At 42.5% G+C, this 20,645-nt stretch overlaps 1 protein-coding gene across 1 annotated transcript in view; it reads left to right on the forward strand.

Annotated features, from left to right (window-relative positions):
- Positions 1 to 20,645, forward strand: part of UBTD2 (ubiquitin domain containing 2) — a 57,898-nt gene that overhangs the window by 19,027 nt on the left and 18,226 nt on the right. The window contains exon 2 of the mRNA XM_064161819.1: positions 9,188 to 9,424. Within this exon, the coding sequence (XP_064017889.1) occupies positions 9,188 to 9,424 (237 nt within the window). The remainder of the gene's footprint in view (positions 1 to 9,187; positions 9,425 to 20,645) is intronic.

A 20,645-nucleotide genomic window follows, 5' to 3' on the forward strand; every position in this document is an offset into this window, starting at 1 on the left:
AGAGTGATGGCAGATAATTGCTTTGGTAATATCTGTTCCACCTTAGTGTTGCAAGAACTTTACTGTGATTCTGAAGCCAATGCTGAGCAGCCAGTATAGCTGCTGACATTCTTCCTGATGGCTATGGAAGCAGAATTGTTGACTTCAAGATTCCTCTGACGTGGTCAAGTAGAGATAGATGGACATCTTCTGACCTTTACCCTGCGAGTCAGTGTTCTTGCTTCATCCATCATTACCCCTTGATCAAGGCACTAAGGATTTGAAGTGACTCTACAAAGGTGTTTGCTCCTTAGATATTTTATCTGTTGGGAGAAGTGGGATGCATCATGAGCTTAATCCAGATAATCAAGAAGTAGTCTGCTTGTACTTTCAGATGGAAGCTGGGTAGGCAGGCAGGGCTCAGGATTAACCAAAAGGCTTTTGTGAACTAGTAGTAAAGCCATAGAATTAATGCTAGAAAATAGTGCTGAGCTTTTGGAGGGAGATTAATGCAAAAAATTTCCTTTGAAAAATGTAATTTGAAACGTTGAGGCAAATGACAGCAGAGAACTTCACAGTGGCTTTGTTTGCATTATTGCTCTGACACCACTTAGCCAGGGCATTTATAACTGTCACAGTTTGCCGTCCTGCTCTCGCAGCTCTGGGAGCAGTGCAATTGTCCTCGTAAAACCTGCACCAACAGACGCGAGGCTGAAGTTCATCTCTTGCCAGCTGGCTCTCAGCTGTGAATTTCACCTCAAGTTAGACAAAATATGACACACCGGACACACTGATACAGTTTCAGTTCCTGTGAAAGGCAGCCTGCCTTACTGCAGCGCATCCCAGTGCAGAGCGCGTGTCAAGGCGGTTGGTAATCTGAATAGATCCTGCGTGTTTTAGGCTGAGGTGGGATTTTGGGATGTGGTGAGATGTTTGGATCTGGCATAGCGTCAGGGAGTAGATCTCAAAAGTCAGAAGCATTTATTTCTTGATGCTGTACTGCTGGCTTCTTTGAAATGTGAGGAGCGATGAGCTGCCCAGAAATACCAAGCTTTCCTGATTTCTTTTGCAGTTGCTGCTGAAAACTATGGGAGAAATGGAAAATACAGTGTAATAGCTGGTAACTAGAGTCAATTTTCCTTAGTCCAGCACATTCACACACCCTCATCCTCTCGTCAGTGCTATATCTCGTGCTGGATTGACTCTGCAAAGATTTAGTGTCTTGTGCATGCTCGGAGGCAGGGAAACGTTGTGCACGTATGAGTGTCCAGCGCTACCTGTAATTACAGGTGTAACTTGCATCTTATTCATTGCAGCCTCTTCTGTGCAATTAACTCCTTTGCAGGAAGATGTTCTGATAGAGTTGGGGAGACATCTGCACAGACAGGGAAGGCACATTCCCTGCTCCTGCTTTGAGCAATGCTTTGCAACATCCCTAGTACCAGCACAAGAGACCAGCTTCTAGGGGATACAGCACTGTTCGCCTGGCTGGCATTGAGTGTAGAGGTGGCACGAGTGATGGATGGCACCTCATTCCCCAGAGGGACTACATACATCATTTAGCACCAGCACATGTCATGTCTGGCAGGCAGCTCTTGCAGAAGAATGATGATAATCAGTCTGCTGTTCCCCACTGGTTCTTTCCCATCTCCATCTGATGTTTGTTTGGGGGTTGTTTTGTTTCTTTTTCTTCTCTCCTTCACCCTCTTTAGGAGAAAGGGGAAATAACTGAGGCTAGTTGATGGGTTTCACTACTTGTGTGCACATTCATCTTTGCTGGACTGTAAAAAGCTTCAGACCGCAAGTGAAGTTCTTGTCTCAAAATTGTCTGGTTTGCCTGCACAGTTATAGCATAAATGTAGCCTGATGTTTTCTTACATACCTGATTTTTTTATCAAGAAATGTAGTTTTCTTGTAGTGTTCACTTCACCTTTCCCAGTTTCCCCTTATGAAAAAGCCTAAAACTTAACTTACTTTCAAGCATTGTCTCTGTTTCTATGTATCTGCACACAGAAAGCTCCTGTTTTCCTCAATGCTACAGGATCCCCAGAAATGTTTCGCTGCTCTGAGTACTTTCAGGACCATATTCATAGGTATTTCCTTTAGTTTTCACTTGAAATATCAGTGCTTCTTCATTTCCTTGTGAGGAAAATGTAATTGTTCAGCAAAATATTTCATTTGTAAGGCTGAAAATCTTTACTGGTGTCTGGGGACACTTCCTTTCCAAAATGCTGTTCTTGCCTTGCAAAAGTGTAACCTTCCTAAGAAATAAAAATGCTGAAAACTAGGCAATAAACAGGTAAGATTCTGCCATTTTCCTGTCATTGAGTAAGCCTGGGCTTTTTAATGTAATTTAAATTGTAAAAGTGTATGCTGCTTAATGTAATTCAAATAGTCTACTTTGTAGATGCAATACACTTCCCCCCTCCCCACCCCCTCTTTAGCTTTGTTTGTCTGCACCACTCCTTTGTACTGACTTTTCCTCCAAACACTTGTAATTTGACTTCTGAAAGGATTACACTAGAGAACGATGCCAGGATAATGATTAGGATGAACTGTGTCTAGAAATTGATACCAAATTACAAGACAGCTTATGAGGAAATTGGAGCAAACTAGATTTAAAATGAGACTCATTTGATAGAGCACTGCTCACTGATTGTGGGAAAGGAAACCCGTGGGACTATTACTAAAAGAAAATTCATGGGTAATAAACTGTTACTTTGCATTTCATTTACCTTAGAAAAATACTTTGTTAGCAAGTGATCCTCAACAGAGGAAGCAATTTTCTAAGGGAAATGTTTTTGTTTTTTTTTATCATTAGTTCAGTGTGTGTAATATTTATTAGCTTCTGACTGTCTTCAAATAGTTACCCATTGCTGTTTCTCAAAGTGCGTGTCCCTGGCAGGGTTTTGCTTCTCCTGTCAAAGCTCTGCGTGGCTGCAGTCTAAGAAAGCCAACCAATACCTGCGTGCCATGGTCTTGTGGCTGGCCTCAGCCTCTGCAAGTCTGGGGCTGCACTGTTTCCGTGACAGCTTACAATTTTTGGTCTCTTCCTTTGGAGCTTGGCAGTTGTCAAACTCCATCTTTTCTATTGAGAACAGTTTCTGAAAACCTGTCTCATCTATCCCATTTGGATAGACTGCTCTGGTGATTTTCTGTCCTTCAGCACTTCTCTTGGGCACTCCTGCTCCTTTCCTCACAGTTTGGTCAAAATCTTACTGATCTCTCAACACTTCAGCACTTGGCTTCATCTCTTAGATGTTTTCCTACTCAAAAAGAAGAAAATGTTACCAGAGCTTGCTAGATTCTCCTGTTACTGTGTCATTGCAACACTTGGGTTTTGTCTGCTCTTTACAGCATGCCCTACAGGTTGAAGGTCTTTCCATAACAGCCTTTCTCAGTGTTTGTTTCTTACTGTGCGTTGGTCTTCGCACACGTCAGCAGACATGTGAAAGCACAGAAAGGCCCTGACTGCACAGCTCTTGGTAGACATGTGAAGATCATCAGGGCCTCCACTCCTTACATGTCCAGTCCAAGGAGCTGCACTGCCAGGCTCTTCATGCTCTGGGCGGGTTGTGTGTGCACAGAGACTTTTCCAGCGTGTTTTGGCCAAACTGGGATAGTTTCTCCTGCCTCTTACAGAAGCAGCAAAAGACTAATGCTACAAGCAACATATGCTTCTGTTTCAAAAGAAAAGGAAGAAATTTGCTGTGGAGCACTTGCTTGAATTTCACATGCCAGATTTTATTTCTAACATTATTTTAAGAAATAGGTGCAAGATACTTGAAGAAATGAGGTGGGAAGGAAAAGCTCATGTAAGGCTGACTGACAGCAAAGGAGACATTTCCCCAAACACTGAAGTTTTTAACTTGCTTGTCGGAGGTAACTCTGAGCTGTAATGGGACCAAATCCTGTGGCTTCCCTTTAGAGGGTTACCTGCATGGTCACTAATCTCAAAGGAAGAAATTCTAATTCGCAGTTGAAGCAGAGGTCCACCTGTCCTTCTCCAGAGCCTGTGAGCTGATGCCTCATTCAGCTGTTGTATATATGTTGTTTGCTTTAACAGTAAGCCTTTTGGGACAGAAATACTTTCCAATTTGATTATCAAGTGCTATGGTTCATGAGTGTATAAACTCAGAATTATGAATGCTGTAGCTGGATATTGGCTTTTAGTGTGAGACTTTGCCATTACCAGCTGCTCCTACTCATCTGGTCTGCTTTGGAGGAGGCAGCAGTGCTGTGATCCACAGTGATAGCAACATAACAAATACAACAGCTGTTGAAAAAAGTTCTACATAGACATTTTTTGACATTCTGTTAAGAAACTGGTTTAAATACCTGGGTTTATTTGCATAAGCTGACTAAAACAAATGCAGATAACCTTATTGATTCCATTGCTTTGATGGGAAGCAGTGAGAAAGGGAAACAAATCTTTGTAATTCAGGTTATAAACCAGACTTATTTCTCCAATCATTGCAAACTTTACTTCAGAAAATGAAGACTTTGTAGTTTGCCAAGAGGTAAGATTAGTGGGCCAGACAGTAGCATCTACCTCCAGATTCCTAGGGTTCTCCTCTACCTGTGAAGAGAAAATGTTATATGCTACTAAAGCCTGCTTGTGGAGCAGAAACAGCCTTCTGCTTGTCTGCCACTGGGATTGGGTCACTTTGAGGTATTAAACAGTCTAATAAGGGGTGCTTGGCTAGGGAGGGGGGGGCTAAGCCGTGCTCGACTTTTGCATGTGTGGGGACACCAGCATGACAGACTGATTTCAGATGAAATTAGCCTCCTCTTTACTGCTTCTCCATGCTGCTGCACACCTGTCTCCTGCATCAATCCTCACTGTATCCCAGAGTGCCCAACTAGTTGGATTTGGGTTTGAGTTTCTTCTTCTATGTGTGATAAGCCCTCAGAGATTCTTTCTGAAGGTAGTAATTATTGGGATTTCTTACGTGCTTCTGTCATTAACTGGAATGGACCTTAGCAGATCCTAAAAATGGTGTTTGATTTTAGTGCTCTGTGCAGCCTGGAAATAGAGGTGCAATTCAGACTGGCAGGGAACACTCCAAGAGGCATCTTTAAGGCAGCTCTCTGGCTAGAACAGGTCTGATGTCCAGGAGAATAAAGAGCATCTGTAATCACTTGTAATAACTGCTCTGGGCTTTTGTATGGCTGTGTGCCTCTCCTTTCTGAGAGACTACTCTTAAGGAATGTCCTGCAGTTTGTCAGCAACATCTTACACCTCTTTAGGATGCACAGAACTACCTGAATATCTGTGAGCTATTAGAGCAAGAGCAACCAGTCACTAATATGTTTTTTTTTCCTTTTTGAAAATTAGACTGTTAATGTCTTCATATTTCCTTCTAAATAAATCTCTTGCCAAAAATATCAACCACTGCAGTCTCTTGAGACTGGCAACTTTCAGGCTTGCTTCAGAGAGAACATGCCTTCTTGGCATTTATGAAACTAGTCATAATTTCAAGGAGGATATTAATAATTTCTGACTTATGTTGAAGTGATACAAGATGAAAAATTAATGCAGATGTGACTGTCTCTTCCACATCTTGCAAACTGGTTATGCTGCTGATGTGTGCGGTCTTAAATGAAGTCAACATTTTCTTTTGAGCTCTAGTTTACTTGCAAAGCAAGGAGTATAAAACTGACACTAAATACCTGACAAAGTGTTTCAGAGTGCTGCTGTTTGTTTCGTTGCCTGTTCTGACTAGTCTTTATCAGCCGTATTACAGAAAAGGGAAAGCCCTTTGATGTGCTCCAAAACTTTGATTTTTCAGAAATTGATGTTTCTCTTTAGTGACTAAAACAAGAGATGGAAAGTGAAAGATTTGGACTCTCATACATTTGGGTTTTTACACCTCTTACAAGTTTCTTTGTATCTCTTCATCTCTCCACACAGCTAGAGATGGATATTTCTTCAGGGGTGGCATAAAGCTTTTAGGAGGAGATTCTTGCAAGACTTGTAATAAATGGTAAACTTTTCAAATACTGGCTTGTGAAGACAATTCTGACTTCTGTTGAAAAGCTTTGTACTGGGATAGATGACTTGTTAGAATGGATTTGGCTTTAGAGGTATGTGTAGAGTCACTTTGTTCTGCCATCCTTCTCTCCAGCTTGGAAAAAAGGATTTTATCGCCTGGTTTATCATTGCTGCTGTCGGTGTAGGAAGGATTGTATCTCCAGGGAGAAGTTATTTGAGACTGTTAGGATCTCTGTCTCTTTAGTCTCTCTCCTGTTATTCTTGTCTGGTGAGGGGAAATCTATTTGGATGCTGTCTTGGGCAGAAGAGGAAGCAGAGAGAGAAATGGCCTGTTGCAGTGTGTGTGGTAGTGCTGGGTAAGGGGCAGGCAGGGCTGTGTGCAGGAAACGCTGCCATGCTTGGGGACTGATGGAAGTGCCTTTAACCCACTTTCATAATTAATGTTTGGGGAGAGGGAGAGGGCCCTGTGGGATAAATTAGTATTCATTGAATGTACGTGCAAACAGATGTTAGCTGAAGTAGATTGGAAGAAAAGATGCCCAGTGACCCAATTTTTTTACACTGCCCTGTTAGTCTATCTGAAATTTTCATGCTCTGACTGATAAGCCTTAATAGCTAAGCAACTCCTTGTTTAAGTGTTTTACCACATATGTTTCTAAAATTTCAAAATACACTGCTTAATGCATGCAGTCCATCTCGTCTGGGCTGCCTCCTTCACCATTGTTCTAGGCTGGACCATCATCAGCTCCCAGCTTGTGTGTGTTCTCTGGAGACTTGGACTAGTAAAGGCTGAGCTTTGCCAGGAAACTTGGTGTTTTGTAAACTCTGGGGTCTGCTGTTCTGAAATCTGTTAAATGGTCAGCACTGCTTTGAAAAGCAAATGGAAGCAATCCCATGGAAACAAAAAGCAATAAATGTTTGTGGTCAGTTGAAAGGATTCAGAAGTTTATTATTGCTAGTTTCTGCATGGGATACAAAATAACAGCTGGAGTCACTGCTTGTGTGCCAGGCAGTTGTAATTTGCTACTTCCAATTATGATCTGGCTTTGTCTCCATGCAAAGATATTCTCTCCTCTCTCTATATATATATTCTGAAAAAAGGTTCATGCCTTCACACAGTTGGCAATGTCACCTTTCCAGCAGGAGTTCTTTTAAATATCCTATTATTTCAGTCACTTGTGTCTCAGCTTCTTAAACGTGAATGTCATTTTGAGTTATGAACTCAGGTAGGTATTTCTTTGGTAATAAAAAGTTAGATTGTTGAAGGGTGTGGGGAGTGACCTTGTCTATGTGTTTTGGTCTTCTTAAAGCCTGTGTGAAGTTGAAATGCCTGCTGTAACACCAGGCACTGCTGGTCAACCCTGAGACCCAATGCTCAGTGTCGAGTGCTGTTCTGAAAGCAGCTGAGTGCATCTGTGGCAGGGGAAAAAAAAAACTCAAGTAAGGAGGGGGAATATTTGAATTAAATACTATTTTTGCAAAATGTTACAGCTTACCTGAAGTGAGTATTTCTGATATATTGACACTTAGTCTTCTCAGTCGTGTCCCTCCCACACACACACACTCTGCCATATGGTTTGTAGTTAGCTGTAGAGATGCAGTCGAAGTCTAGATTAAGAACTAAGAAGAATATTTAGACATTGCTCTATTTTTCCATTGAAAACTGAATGCTGGAGTAAGATTGAGGAGAAATGCAAAAGGGCTTTTGTCAGCTATTGTCAACTTTCTGCCAGAAAAATGAAGAGATTCTAGAGAGAGGAAATCTCTAAGGATGCATATAGAATACAGAATGCTAAATGTAAGCCCTTGTGCTTGTCCTGATGCTCTCGCATCCTTGCCAGACTAGTACTAGCCAGGAGCACCTGGTAAGCAGCAGCTTTACTCTGCAGGCTTTGATACTATAGCAGCTGTGGTGTTTCGTTCTCGAAAGAGATATTTTATCCTTGATAATAGGGACATGGGGTGACAAACTGCATCTCTTCATGCTTGCCTGGCCTGACAGCAGCTGGGGTTCCTCTGCTCTCCTGGGACAGCGAGGGCTCTTCACAAAAAGCACAGGGAGAAGATGGCTCTCCAGCATCATATGTGATGGGATCCTTAATTGACTTCAGTCCTGTGTAGCTTACCTGTCTTTCAAGAACTTTCAGTGCTCATCACCCAGTTTCTATGACCTGTCCTATGCCCTGCTTATTTTCAGATGGAAACACAAATTTCATTTAACTGTTGAAGGTCATTTGATTCCCTGTAGATATAATTGAACTATTTGAAATTTTGTGGTATTGAGCCATGGTGAGAAGTTTTTAGTAGTTTGTCACTGCACTCTTCCTCATACTGTCCTTGCAGATCATCAAGCTTCTTGCTGCCAGGTGAGGCTTGAAGGAAATGGGGGTTTACCTCTTGCAGAGAGAAATCCAGGGCACACTGAAGTAGTTTACTCCCTTGTTTTTTCCTTTTTTTTCAACCCCATGCTTGCACAAATGTAAGAGAAAGGTTTAGCACAGTCTTAGCCATGCAGTTGAGCAGGTAGTTTTCACCCTCCAACATCATCCCTATGTGATTATCTTAACTGACTGTTCCAGGGGTTAAAACAAAAGCTTGTGTGTTTATTATGAAAGAGGTAACCACTTTTTAAAGCTTGATGGTTTCCTGGATTGTTCTTTAGTGATTCCTGTCTCTGACAGTTCTAGCCTTTGTATATCTTACTTGCTTTTCTATATATACTTTCTCCAAATTAAATCTGTTTCAAAGGAAATGACTAAAAAAAGTCTTAGCTTCTTGTATTAATAAAGTACCAAGGTTGTTCAGCAGAGAGTGTTGCTAGCAGTGCACAGCAGAGATGCAGATACAGTGCAATCTCACTATCTTGCTGTACTGCTGCAACAGCCTTTGGCAGATGCCTGTACTGCGGGTGAGTCTGCCAGTCAGGCACGCGTGGCACGGGCAGAGGGGTACAGAGTTTTTGGGGATCTTGGGGAGACGTTGTAGGGTACTCAAGGGTGCAGCTGAATTCACCAAGAAGAATGTGGCCTTGGAGCCCGGGCTAAAGGTGGTGATGCTGCAGAAGAGATGGAAAAGTAGATCAGGATTGCCCTGAAATGAACTTTAGCTCCCTAGATCCTAAACAGAATAACCAAAGGGCACTTCAGTGATTTTATTTTTGCGTGTGTGTACTGTGGCCTTATTTTAATTTCCCTTCCTCTTTCTCTTCCACAGTTGCTCTTGGTCGTAACCAGCCCTTGAAAAAAGAGAAACCCAAATGGAAGAGTGATTACCCCATGACAGACGGACAGCTGCGCAGCAAGAGGGACGAGTTCTGGGACACCGCCCCAGCTTTCGAAGGGCGCAAGGAGATTTGGGATGCCCTCAAGGCTGCTGCACATGCTTTTGAGAGCAACGATCACGAACTGGCACAAGCCATCGTTGATGGTGCAAACATAACACTACCACATGGTAGGTTCACCTGAGATGGATGTGGCCTGCGAGAAGTGTACCAGTGAGTTAAAGCAAATCCATTGAGACGTCTGTGCAGTAGTTTAAAATACCTTTGTCTCAGCACAGCTTCCTATTTGGTGTTTCAGAGCAAAATCACATTAGTGTGTAGAAGGACCAAGAAAAGCTACCTTCCTCTAGTTACCTGAATTTGAATCTCTGATCTGGTACATGGAGTAATGCAGAGTTTAAGTGTCTGGTCTCTATAGGCAACACCTGTGACGTTCTTTAATCTCTTGGAACACTTGAAGTGCTTGAAAGCACAGTTTTCTTTTTTCCAGTCTCTCTTAGTGAGTAAGTTCTTGTTTTTTGTTTTCTCTCCTTCCCAGATCTTACAGGTTTCTTTGGCATTCTAACTGTAGTTTTAAAGTATCTTTTCTGAAGAGTGTGAAAAACTTGCTCAAATTCTTGGTACTGGCAATCTGCTCTAAGATCTTGTATGAGAATGAGATAAACAGTAAGCAGTAAGCATTATTTTGGGTGCTTTCCCCATTGCACAGTTGTTCTGATTTCTGTTGTGGGATTTTTTTGGGTTTTTTCCAAGCTCTGTTCTCCCTCATTTCACCCTTTTGGAATTAATCACTTCTCTTTATTCCCAACAGAAATACTGTTCAAGCTCTGTATTTTAAAATGTATAAAAAATTAGAAAATTGAATGGATTTGTAGCTTTGGTAACATGAAACAATTAGGATGGAGTTAAATAAAAGGGGAAAAAAAAAACCAAAACCCTAACTCACACTGAAAAGTAATTAAAAAAAATTACCTGTCACAAAATAGACAGAACCGAGCCAGGCATGGTTCTGGTTACAGGCATGGTTCTGGTTAGGCTCTGCTTGGTGTCCTCTCCTCCAGAGGAAGTGTTAAGAGACTTGCTTGAAACAATGAAGTTATTCCTGATGTGTGTAAAACACATTGTACATGTGCTGACTGGGAAGCTCTCCTGGGAAGAGAAAAAGGATGATTTAGAAGATCATGTACCTGGCTTTCTGGGGTATGAGACCAACTACTCATACTGCCTTTTTAACCCTGTCGTCTTTTACTAGCACTACTTAGAACCTGAAGAAGGCACAGTTGATCGTGTATGTGGTTTGGAAGGGGTAGGTTTGGGGAGCTCTCTGTCTTTTCCCTTACTAAAGTGTGAAACATTCCTAGTAGTGGCTTCATTTGTTGTTTTCCCCACTCCCGTTGTGCAGCCAGGATCTCTGAAACTCCACCTCTCAGTGATAACTTTCAGGGCTGCAACACAACCTGGCCTTTCCATAATTCATGGGCAGTTTACTGTGGTATTCCAGATCACTCTTTGTTTTCATGGAGGTTTATGTTTTGCTGGCTTGACTGATAATGAGGGAGGTTTTGTCAAGGGCAGTTGCATATAAGGAAATAGTTTCTGTAGCAGCTATGGTTTTAACGAGGATTTTGTCAATTATTTCCAGAGTGGAGCTCTCAGGTTTGTCTTTGACAGACCTGTTAGAGGTCTGTATACATGCTAGTCCTAAGCCATGAGAGGGAAATAATTTCCCTGCTCTCAGTTGATGTGGTTTTCAAAAGAGAGAGGAAGAACTGAAGTTATCTGATGTTGAACTAGTATCAGAAGACCTCTTTCTGCCTGTTTGTCATGTGTGTTTCATAAAACTTCCTTCTTCATAAAACTGCTTGGAATCTGGAAATCCCAACTGGCCTACCGGACTTCTTGATTGTATGTATCAGTGCTGTGTTTTAAATAGCATATTTTATTTATTCTCTGTCCAAAAAGCAACAGAATATTCTCCTTCTAAATTGATAAAATACTGGGAATTTTTGTCCTTCAAGAACATCTGCATTGCTGGAAACTCCCCAGAAGAAGCTGGGTGTTAAGGCAGCTCATGAGCTGGAGGGAATTGTGTAGGTGAGAGGGGTCTGGCAAAGTGGATGACTGAAGTTACTGATAATTTTAAGTCCCCATTCAGAAAAGATAATCAATCTCTCAGAGATTGAGTATTGGCAGGCCTAAAGTAATTGCTGCGTTGGTTTGCTTAGTTGCTAAAATAAAAATAGTAGAGGTCAGGAAAACTCAGACTTACATATGGGGAAAGGTTACCAAAATATAGATTGCCTTCCACTGTGGTCTTTTACTGCTTAAGTGATTTGCTTTCCCTATCAGTCTTTAGCTTGAAGAACTATATCTTGGTGTTCACTGTCCTCAGGGATGGTCTGAGCCTGCTTGTGACCATGCAAAGACAACTGATAGAAACTTAATCCTTCCAGTAAATGGAGATTTGAAATGCTAACACGTTTCTGCAGCGAGGGGAATGTCGTTTGTATAATGTGGCTTGTGGAACTTGACGAGACCCCAGTAATGAGCTATTTTGACAGCATTAGATTATGTATTCAGTTTAAATGTTGCACAAGTGTACATAGGAACAGCACTTTCAGGGGAAACATTGAATTTATAGTGTCAAATCATGAAAAGAAGCATAACAACTTGTAATTGCGGAGGAGGATTTTATACAAGTGGGAAAGTTTAAGCTGTTTAAGCTTGTCTGGGAGATTAAGTCTGTCTTTGGGTCCATGTTCCTTGCTTAGGAGAAGACAGGATGTGTGATGTTTAGTTTCAACACTCCCAAATTTGCAAAGAGTGTTTCTTGATTTCTTGAATGATTGCTTGTTAAGCTCAGACTTTACAAGAGTGTTTCAGGCTTTCAGTCCCTGCAGTTTCTGGCTGCACGTGAAAATCTGAAGCTGGGTAGGTAACTCAGATCTCTTCTCCTTCAGCAGCCTGAGGAACGTGTGACAGATACGGTACCCTGGAAATTACTCTTGTAATGTCATTGAGTGCAACACTTAAGGGGGAAGAAGTATGTGAACTCTTAAATTTGGCGTTTCAGCAGACAATTTGCTTGGGTTCCTGCCTACTCCTGGCAGACCATAGACTGCTTTCTGAGGCCCACATACAGAATATTTCAGAAATAAGTCAGAAATTGAACTTAGATCAGAGGCTCTCTTGCCCAAGGTCTGACCTGAAGACAGATTCCAGATACAAAGAATATTTTGAGTGTTTATCCAGAGTCTTGAGTCGAGTGATGATTTTTATACCTGCACAAATGCTTTACTTGCTTTTTATTCAGCATTCCAATGGTGACAGTTTCTTCTGCATCACCTGCTTCCCTGGTTCTTTTGTGCAATGTAATCTTTCTACTACAGAGAAAGCTACTTCTTTTAGAAATTCAAGTGTTTCTCAACCATCAGGTATTGTTAGTGCAGCATACAAATAGGTTATGAATCAAAGCTTTCGATTTATGGGCTCAGCAAATTTGAGCTTCTCTTCAGGCAGGTAGGACAAACAAACTGTCCTTGTTCTGAGTGACACCAAAATCCTCCTGGGTCTTGTTTAACAAAAAAACTCATTGTGCAAAATGTAAAATGAAAGGCTAATGGATTTTAAGGAATCCAGCTGCTGCCTGTGCATTAACTGCACAGTCCTGTGCTTACCTGGCTTACGTTTCCACCTGGATTTATTCAGTGCCACGTCCTGCACAGGACAATCTGTTCTCCCACTCTGCCCTGGGTCTCTGTGTGGGGACCTGGAACATGGCAGGGAACTTGTGACACCTCAAGTGAATCTTTTATACCATTTTGTTTGTCTGTAGCTGTTTATCTGGCTGGGCAGCACATCCACATCTAATTTGGGCTGCCTCTTCTGCAGCAAAGCTTCCTGGAACAACACCAAAGTGTTGATGTACAATTTTGTCTTCTGGTGCGCCAGAAACCCTGGTAGGGACTGCTTGGGTGTGGCAGAGTGCCTCCTTGGAATTGAGGCTTCATTTCTTCAAATGGTGGGGGAAAGGAAAATTTTCTGCTCAGGCTGTGCATGAAAACATTCTGTATTTCCCCAAGGAAGGCAACAGTTGAGAAAGATGATGTGTAGAAGTCAAGATTACTTTGGGGGGGTCTTTTGTTGTTTGTTTTGGGGTTTTTTTTCTTCCTTAAGTAATTTGACAATGTAGCTTTGGCACTTCTGTGTGTGAAAGCTTGTATTCGTGATGGGACAGGCAAGGATGGGACATTCTTCCTTTGATTTCTTAGCTCACCACAGAATGAAAGGAAAAACAACATCAGCTGAGAGGCATTCCTTTAACTCCATTGAAGAAATGGCAAATTTTAAAGTGATTTTTTTTTTTCTCTCCCAAAGGAAGAGGTCTTCTGAGAAGTGATGCAATACTGTGAGACTATTGCATTTCTTCTCATTTATTTACTGTGTGCACAGCAGAAAAGGGAAATCAAAGCCATACATCTCTATTTTAACTGCCCTTGTGTGCTAAGTGTGTTGTGGATGCATTCGACCTGTGCGTTATGTACAAAATTAAACCTTGCAGGAAGCGGAGGAGTGAGAAGAGAGGGGGATGGGGAGTGAGTAAGGACTGACAGAGGTTTGCAGCTACAGATTCTGGATTAGCTGATGCTGCAAAACTAAAATTGCTTTCTGATTTCAGAGACCTGTAGGAAAGGGAGGAAGGAACACAGCTCCTCCTAACACTGCATTCAGCCAGATATCTCTTGCCTGACCTGCGTGAGGAAGACTCTTACCCATGTAATTTTTCTAATGGATGCTTTTTGCTGTCTTCTGCGGTTAAAAATAGCACATAAGAAGTATTAAATAAATAAATAAGCTTGTGGGATGGGCTTAGCACTTCTCATCTATCTTGGGTGCCTCCGTGGGATGTATTTAAAAATAGAAAGAATGTTATCACTGATTTATACTTTTTTTTTTCCTTGATGTCTCAAAGTAGCACATCCTTAATATTTTATTAATATGTCTATTTAAATTTAATGAAGAACAGTTTTATATACTTCTCAGCTATCAAAAAGGAAATGGTGGAGTGTGTAGTATTTCACTAGGGTCTGCACCAAACCTTAGTGTCGAGGTGAACTAGTCCTGAAAGTAGTTAATTAGAGTCTGCCTGGGGTTTAAGTGGAGTTTTTGAATTTCAGGATGGACACTTAATCTACAGCAGCATAGTTGCTAGTATATTGCATTGAACTCCTTCAATGCTGTCTGAGTGATGAAAAGGGCCTCTCTTTTAAGCAGTGGCTTTGTGCTTGGGAACAGTCAACTTCTCTGTGCCTTAAAATGCAGGTCTCAGCATGCTTGTGCAGTGAGCAGTCTTGCTGCACCGCCTCTTTGTGCGTGAGGCCTGTCGCATTTACTGTGTGCAACGCTGGAGCTCATGAGAAGTGGGGGTGAGAGTGTTTAACTTAAATGCAGGTGAAAAGTAGGTGAAATTACTGAAATGTTCTTGCTGAGAATATAGCATTGTCTTCCACTTTGCGTGAAGTATTCAACACAAAGCCAGAAAACCTCAAAGTCAGCAGCAGTGCTATAAAGGAAAGAGTGCTTCACCTCTGCTGTTTACCACACTCCAGTCCAAACACACATCCCTAGTTCCAGCAAAACTTTTCCCTACTGAGCTGTAGCTATGCATCCTAATGTGGTATTTGCTGACTTTGGGCCTGGTGTTTCCCTGCACTAAAGAGCAGCTTTTAATGGCTGTGCCTGCAGTCCTGCAGCCCTCTGTGCACTGCCATGCCTTTGTGTGCTCTGGAGATTCAGAGGCTGTTGCTGTCTGAAAGGATGCATTACATCATATCGTGTACCTGCTGTCCTCTAGTGCTTGGCTGCACCTCACTGCAGCACTGTGGTTCATTAGGATGCACATGATCCTTACTGATCAGGTTTGAGGGGGTTTGATATTTTTTAAATATTTCCCCAGTGCAGTGGGAGCACCTAGTTTTATCAACCTGTACTCAATAGTTACCTCCTGCTATGCTGAAAACTTTTTTTAATATATAAATGAAAGATTTTGCACTGTTCCTTAAGACCTTGGGGGAGTGCAAGGTGAAGGACAGAGAGGATGATAGCTAAGACTTAATGGAACAGGGTGATTCTGGGTGAACAGGAGAGCAGTCCTTAGCACAAGTGTGCTTGGCAAGATGTCAGTGCTGCTTTTTAGTGTTGCTGGCATTCATTGTGTGAGGAGTTCCAAGGAGGTTTTTATGCTGCTCAAGTAAATCATTGGGAGTGCTGGAAAACTTCTGCTTCCTGCTGCAGCTTGCCTTTCACCTTCTTATTGATGCAGGATTTTGCCTTGCTCTAACTTTCCTGTAGTAGTTTTATGAAAAGTGTCTTTACCAAGATGATGCTGGTATGAAAAATGCAGGATTTGCCTAAGACAGCTGTCCCCAGTGACTGAGACTGAGCAAAGAAGGAAAGCATAAGCAAAATACCATTTTGCTCTTCTACGCAGGGCAGAGAAACACAGTAACAATGGGAAATCTGAGCAGTACGTGCCATCAGTGTGTTCTGGTCATCTCATCTAGCCTCATCCTTGCTCACAAGGAAAGGGGAGTAGGTACAGACCCTCCTCTGCACAACAAACCATCCAAGGTTGTGTACAACTTTGAGTGAGAGAAGTGATTGCAATAGCTTATTTTTGTAGAAGCAGGAGCTAAGGATGAAAATAGCACTCAGTGCTTTTATTGAGAAGGAGCCAGACCCTTCTCTGTCCTGGAGAGGGAAACTTAGCACTGAAGTGCCAACAGTTCTTTTAAGGCTGTATCAGCCATTGGTGGCTGTGCCACTGTTGGTATCAATTTAGTGGAAGGTGTTATGTATCATAGACATGTAAACTGTGTTAAAGCCAGTTCCTATACCAGGAGTGAGTTCAGGCTGACTTCTAAATCAAGTGTTAGAAAATATATCTGCTGTGGTATTAGGGTCTCTTTAGCTTGGAGAAGAGGAGCTTAAGAGGTGATGTCTTTATAAGTATGTGAGAGGCAAGTGTCAGGAGGACAGAGCCAGGCTCTTCCCTGGGATGCCCAGTGACAGGGCAAGGGGCAGTGGGTGCAAGCTGGAACACAGAAGGTTCCAAGTGAACATAAGGGGAAAGTTTTTCACTGTGGGGATGATAAAAGACTGGAACAGAGAGGTTGTGAAGTGTCCTACTCTGGAAACATTCAAAACCTGCCTGGATGCATTCCTGTGTGACCTACTCCAGGTGATCCTGCCCTGGCAGGGGTGTTGAACTATATGATCTTTTGAGGCCACTTCCAACCCCTAACATTCTGTGATTCTGTGAAACAGGAATTACCTGCTAAACCTTGCTTCTTTGTGAATGTTAGAGCTTGATCACATGCATGGTCTTTATTAACAGCCAGGAAGTGATGTAACTGCAGGTGCCACAGGTGGGATGCTACTGTAAGTAAGCTTTCTGCAAGGGCCCAGTGTATCTATCTCATACTTATTTTCCAGGCTCCCAAACCAATAATTGCTTAAAGTAAGCTGCCAGATGTAGATGGGAATGAGAGCAGTGGAAGGCAGTTGACAAGCTATCAGTAGTTAGTTTGAATCTGTACAATAATCCAGAAATACCTGAACAAAATTACAGATATTTCACACTGACCATTTAATGCACATCTCCTGTAAAATAACTAGCTCCAGCAGTGTAACTCTTAATTTTTGCAGTGCTTTTTGTATGGTGGCTTTATTGGAATTAAGTGTTGTATTGATGAAGCTGTGGTTGAGAGAATCTGTAGGGTAAATTTCACTGTGACATCTTTAGTGTTTAATCTGAATCTGCTGCTGTAAACTGCTGCCCATTAGGCCACAAGATCCTTGTGGTTTTTCCTCCCACCCTTCCCTGCAAGCTGCTGTATCCATCCCTTAGCCTCTGCTAGTGGGTTAAAATTGTAAGAATTGCTTTCTCAGTAGCACATTTGAAGAGACTTTTAATTTTCATTGATGAAATATATTTCTTTCTGTCATGTATTCCATTGTTTAACCCACATACACAATAGCTTTTTTGTACATGGGTACAAAATGCTCAGCTAGGCTTCTCTAAAGTCTCTCTAAAAGGAGAGTGAAAGGTATTTTGGTGTTTGTGGCTGTCTGATTTTAGGTTTCAGCAGTTATTCAGCTTTGGGAGGTCTGACTATGAAAGTCTTACCTGTCAATATGGTCATCAGCAGTACTGAGATGAGCATGCAGGCCATAGAATCATAGAATCAACCAGCTTGGAAGAGACCTCGCAGATCATCCACTCCAACCTATCCCCCAGCCCTATCCAGTCAACTAGACCATGGCACTAAGTGCCTCAGCCCATGAAAGTTAAGGAAACTAAACCCTTACTGTAGTGAATATCATAACATTTCCACTCGAAGCTTACTACTTCTTTTTGGATTTGCTTGTTTTGGGTTGTTGTGGTGGTTTTTTTGTCTAGACTCTGCTCAGCAGAGAGCAGGTTTCTGTTGTTTGATTGGGGTTTTGGGGGAGTTGGGTTTTTTTTCTACTTCAGTTAAAAAATTACCAGAAGTAAGGGATTAAAACCCCTGAGTTGGTGGTGTCTTGAAAGAAACCAGGCTAGCTGCCGTGAGTGCTGAATGTGCATGAGGAGAATGCTTGTGTTTTGTTTTTTCTTCTACTCATCATTGCCTGGTTTTGAATGTTGTTAACATCAAGTTCTTCCCTTAGGTTTATCTTAAAGTGGTTAGTGAGTATACTGAGTCTGGCTTTTACAGGGCTGCATTGAGATTGGTGTTGACTCTTCTTGTCTGTGTCCGTATCTCAAAATTCACTTCATGGAGCAGCTTTGGGCATGCTCCTTCTGTCTTCTCTGTCCTCAAAATGTACCTCCTGCTGTTGGGAAATGACTGAAATGCTCTGGCTGTTTCTCGTCTGCTCAGGCACAGTAATTGCTTTTTTGTTAGAAAGCTTCATCTAAATTGTGCATCTTCAACCAATTGCCTCCAGGCTGTGTGCTCCCTGCTCGGACACTAAATTCAGCCTGATCCAGCCTGCTTCCTAGTGGCTGCTCAGACACAGCTGGCAGGGTGGCAGCTCCTCCTCCTCTGCCGTCTTTTGCCTTTGTGGTCCTCAGCATTTTCTCTGTGCATTGCTGAGCTGGCATGCCTGGAAAGAGGACTTACTGCTCTTGCAAAATGCCTTTCTCCAGGGAGGTCCACATGCACACAGTGCTAGGCAAGGGCAGATGCGCTGCTGCCCTGCTGTATAAGCAAAACCCTTAAGAGATATTACACTGTAGTCAAGGCAGGTCCCTTTGCACTTGAAAACTGCCCCAATACTTAGAAGGTCTAACAAGTTGCCTGATAAAAGGATGATTCAAAATGTAGATGCAAGCTGCAAAAGATTCAGACCTTTTGTAAAGCCTTGGTTCTCCTCTTTTACCCCTTCCTGTCTGGATTAACAGCGCTGTCAAGTCTGTGCATCCCATGGCTGTTGCATAATGGGCAGCTTTAGCTGCATTTTTCTTATTGAACCAGAACTTCAAGAAGGAGATACACAATTTATAAGTATGACTGAGAAAAGAGCTCTCCCTGTGTAGAAATACAGCACATTATTTCAATTCCTGGTTGTTTAAAGCAATCTGTTTGTTTACCTTCACACTGAAAAAGGGCAAATTCACAGCATTAACATATAGAACATAGCACAGCAGAAACACCTTGTTTTGTAGTAACCACTTCACAGCTGGGAGCTGAAAGCTTCACAGAAGCCTTTGATTTGATTTTTATGTTTAAGTGGAGTTGTAAATGCTTATGCTCAAGTACTTTCCCCACTTACCCTTTGAAAGTCTGCTAGGGGAGAAAGGTGGAGGCTAAGGTGAATAACCCCATCCTGCGCTGACCTGGAGTGTCACAGCCCATTGGTTTTGCTCTCCAGCTCTGTTTTGCCTATCTTTGCTCCATTTTTTACTCTTAACAGGATCCATGGGAGGCACAGTATTGCTGTTGAGGGTGCCTCTAAAGCACAAAATAAACCAAGGAAGAAAGACCTTTGCTTTATGTGAAGTGGTGTAAAAGCTTTCCTAAACAGCAAGTCTTAGCTGTTGCTGGATTGTTCTCACTTGAGTCAGAGAAGGAGTGTGAGGGAGCAGGGAGATGATATTGTACAGCTGGGTGGGGCTCTTGCTTTGCCACCTCACTTCTTTAGAGCACTTCGGAGGTGAGAGTGTGCCTCCTAGCAGCTCATCACCTGAGAGCTAGTGACTCTGGAGTGCGTGGATGTGTTCAGTCTTTCAGGGGTGAGGCAGAGCGTGGAAGAAAGTGGAATGTGTATTCTCAGCTTGACAAAGTGGAGTTGGCTTCCCGCAGACAGGGCTGTGGACCCTGAGTGCTTAAAGCAGCGGAGCAAGATGAGCAAGTTGCCTGCTTCCCTTTACACAACCTCCTTGCTCCCTCTCCAGATCTCTTTGCAGAGCCACAGGATGCAAAGTGTAGTCAGTGAACATCTCTAAGTTGGAAATGTCCTTTACTGTAATGTTGGGTAGCTTTTGACATTCATCATTTTCCCTGTCTAGTTTGAGAGTCAGCTGCAAGCACCTGTAGCAGGGCCACTCAGTGGCTGCTGCAACATTAGGAACAAGCAGGTGCTGGAGTCAGGAAGCTGCAAAGGTGGCCTTGCTGCTCAGAAAATTGCCTCAGGAGTAGTTGGAAGGGACCATTTATGAAAGGCCTCTACTGTCACAACCATTGACTTGCATGTATTTCAGAAAAAGAGGGGTCTAAACCAGTGATTTCTTTTTTCTTAAGAGGAATCTCATCTGCCACATGATAAAGTGGCAGCATCACTTTGAAGTTAACAGCACCACTAAATGGGTTTTTTCCTTTCTCTGCCCTGAGCAGAGTGTTACTTCAGGTTTCTGAAGAGCACTGGGGTGTAGCACCTGCATCCTGGGAGAACCATGCTCCACTGAGATGTGGTTAGAAGTGAGAGGTAGGGATGCCTGAGTCGATGCTTGGAATATCATCTCTCAGCAGACTGACACCATGCATCTTGTGGCTGAATTAAAACTGTGTGGTTTGTATGATATTTTTCATTAGAGAAATACTTCTTGTAAAAGTGAGCTCGTCAGGAGGTCTCCTGACTGAGAATTAGAAAGAACCTGATAAATTCTTTTGTAGTTAGTGAACTCCACGTCTGAAGCTGCGTCTGCAGTGCCTGCCAGGCAGTGCTCCGCGGGGCTGGGGTTTCTCTTCTTCTCAGAGGAGCAAATGATAGCCAGGCTAAGGTTTGGCCAATATTCCTCCTCTTTTTGCAGTGCAACTGCTGTAGGTAGTGTGTGGTGGCAAGTTGAGCACAGTGATTTGTGAGTAGAGAGTGAGGGGAAATGACAACAGCTGATCAATGAGGCAA

Source organism: Pogoniulus pusillus, chromosome 22 (assembly GCF_015220805.1).
Source record: "Pogoniulus pusillus isolate bPogPus1 chromosome 22, bPogPus1.pri, whole genome shotgun sequence".
Taxonomy (NCBI): Eukaryota; Metazoa; Chordata; class Aves; order Piciformes; family Lybiidae; genus Pogoniulus; species Pogoniulus pusillus.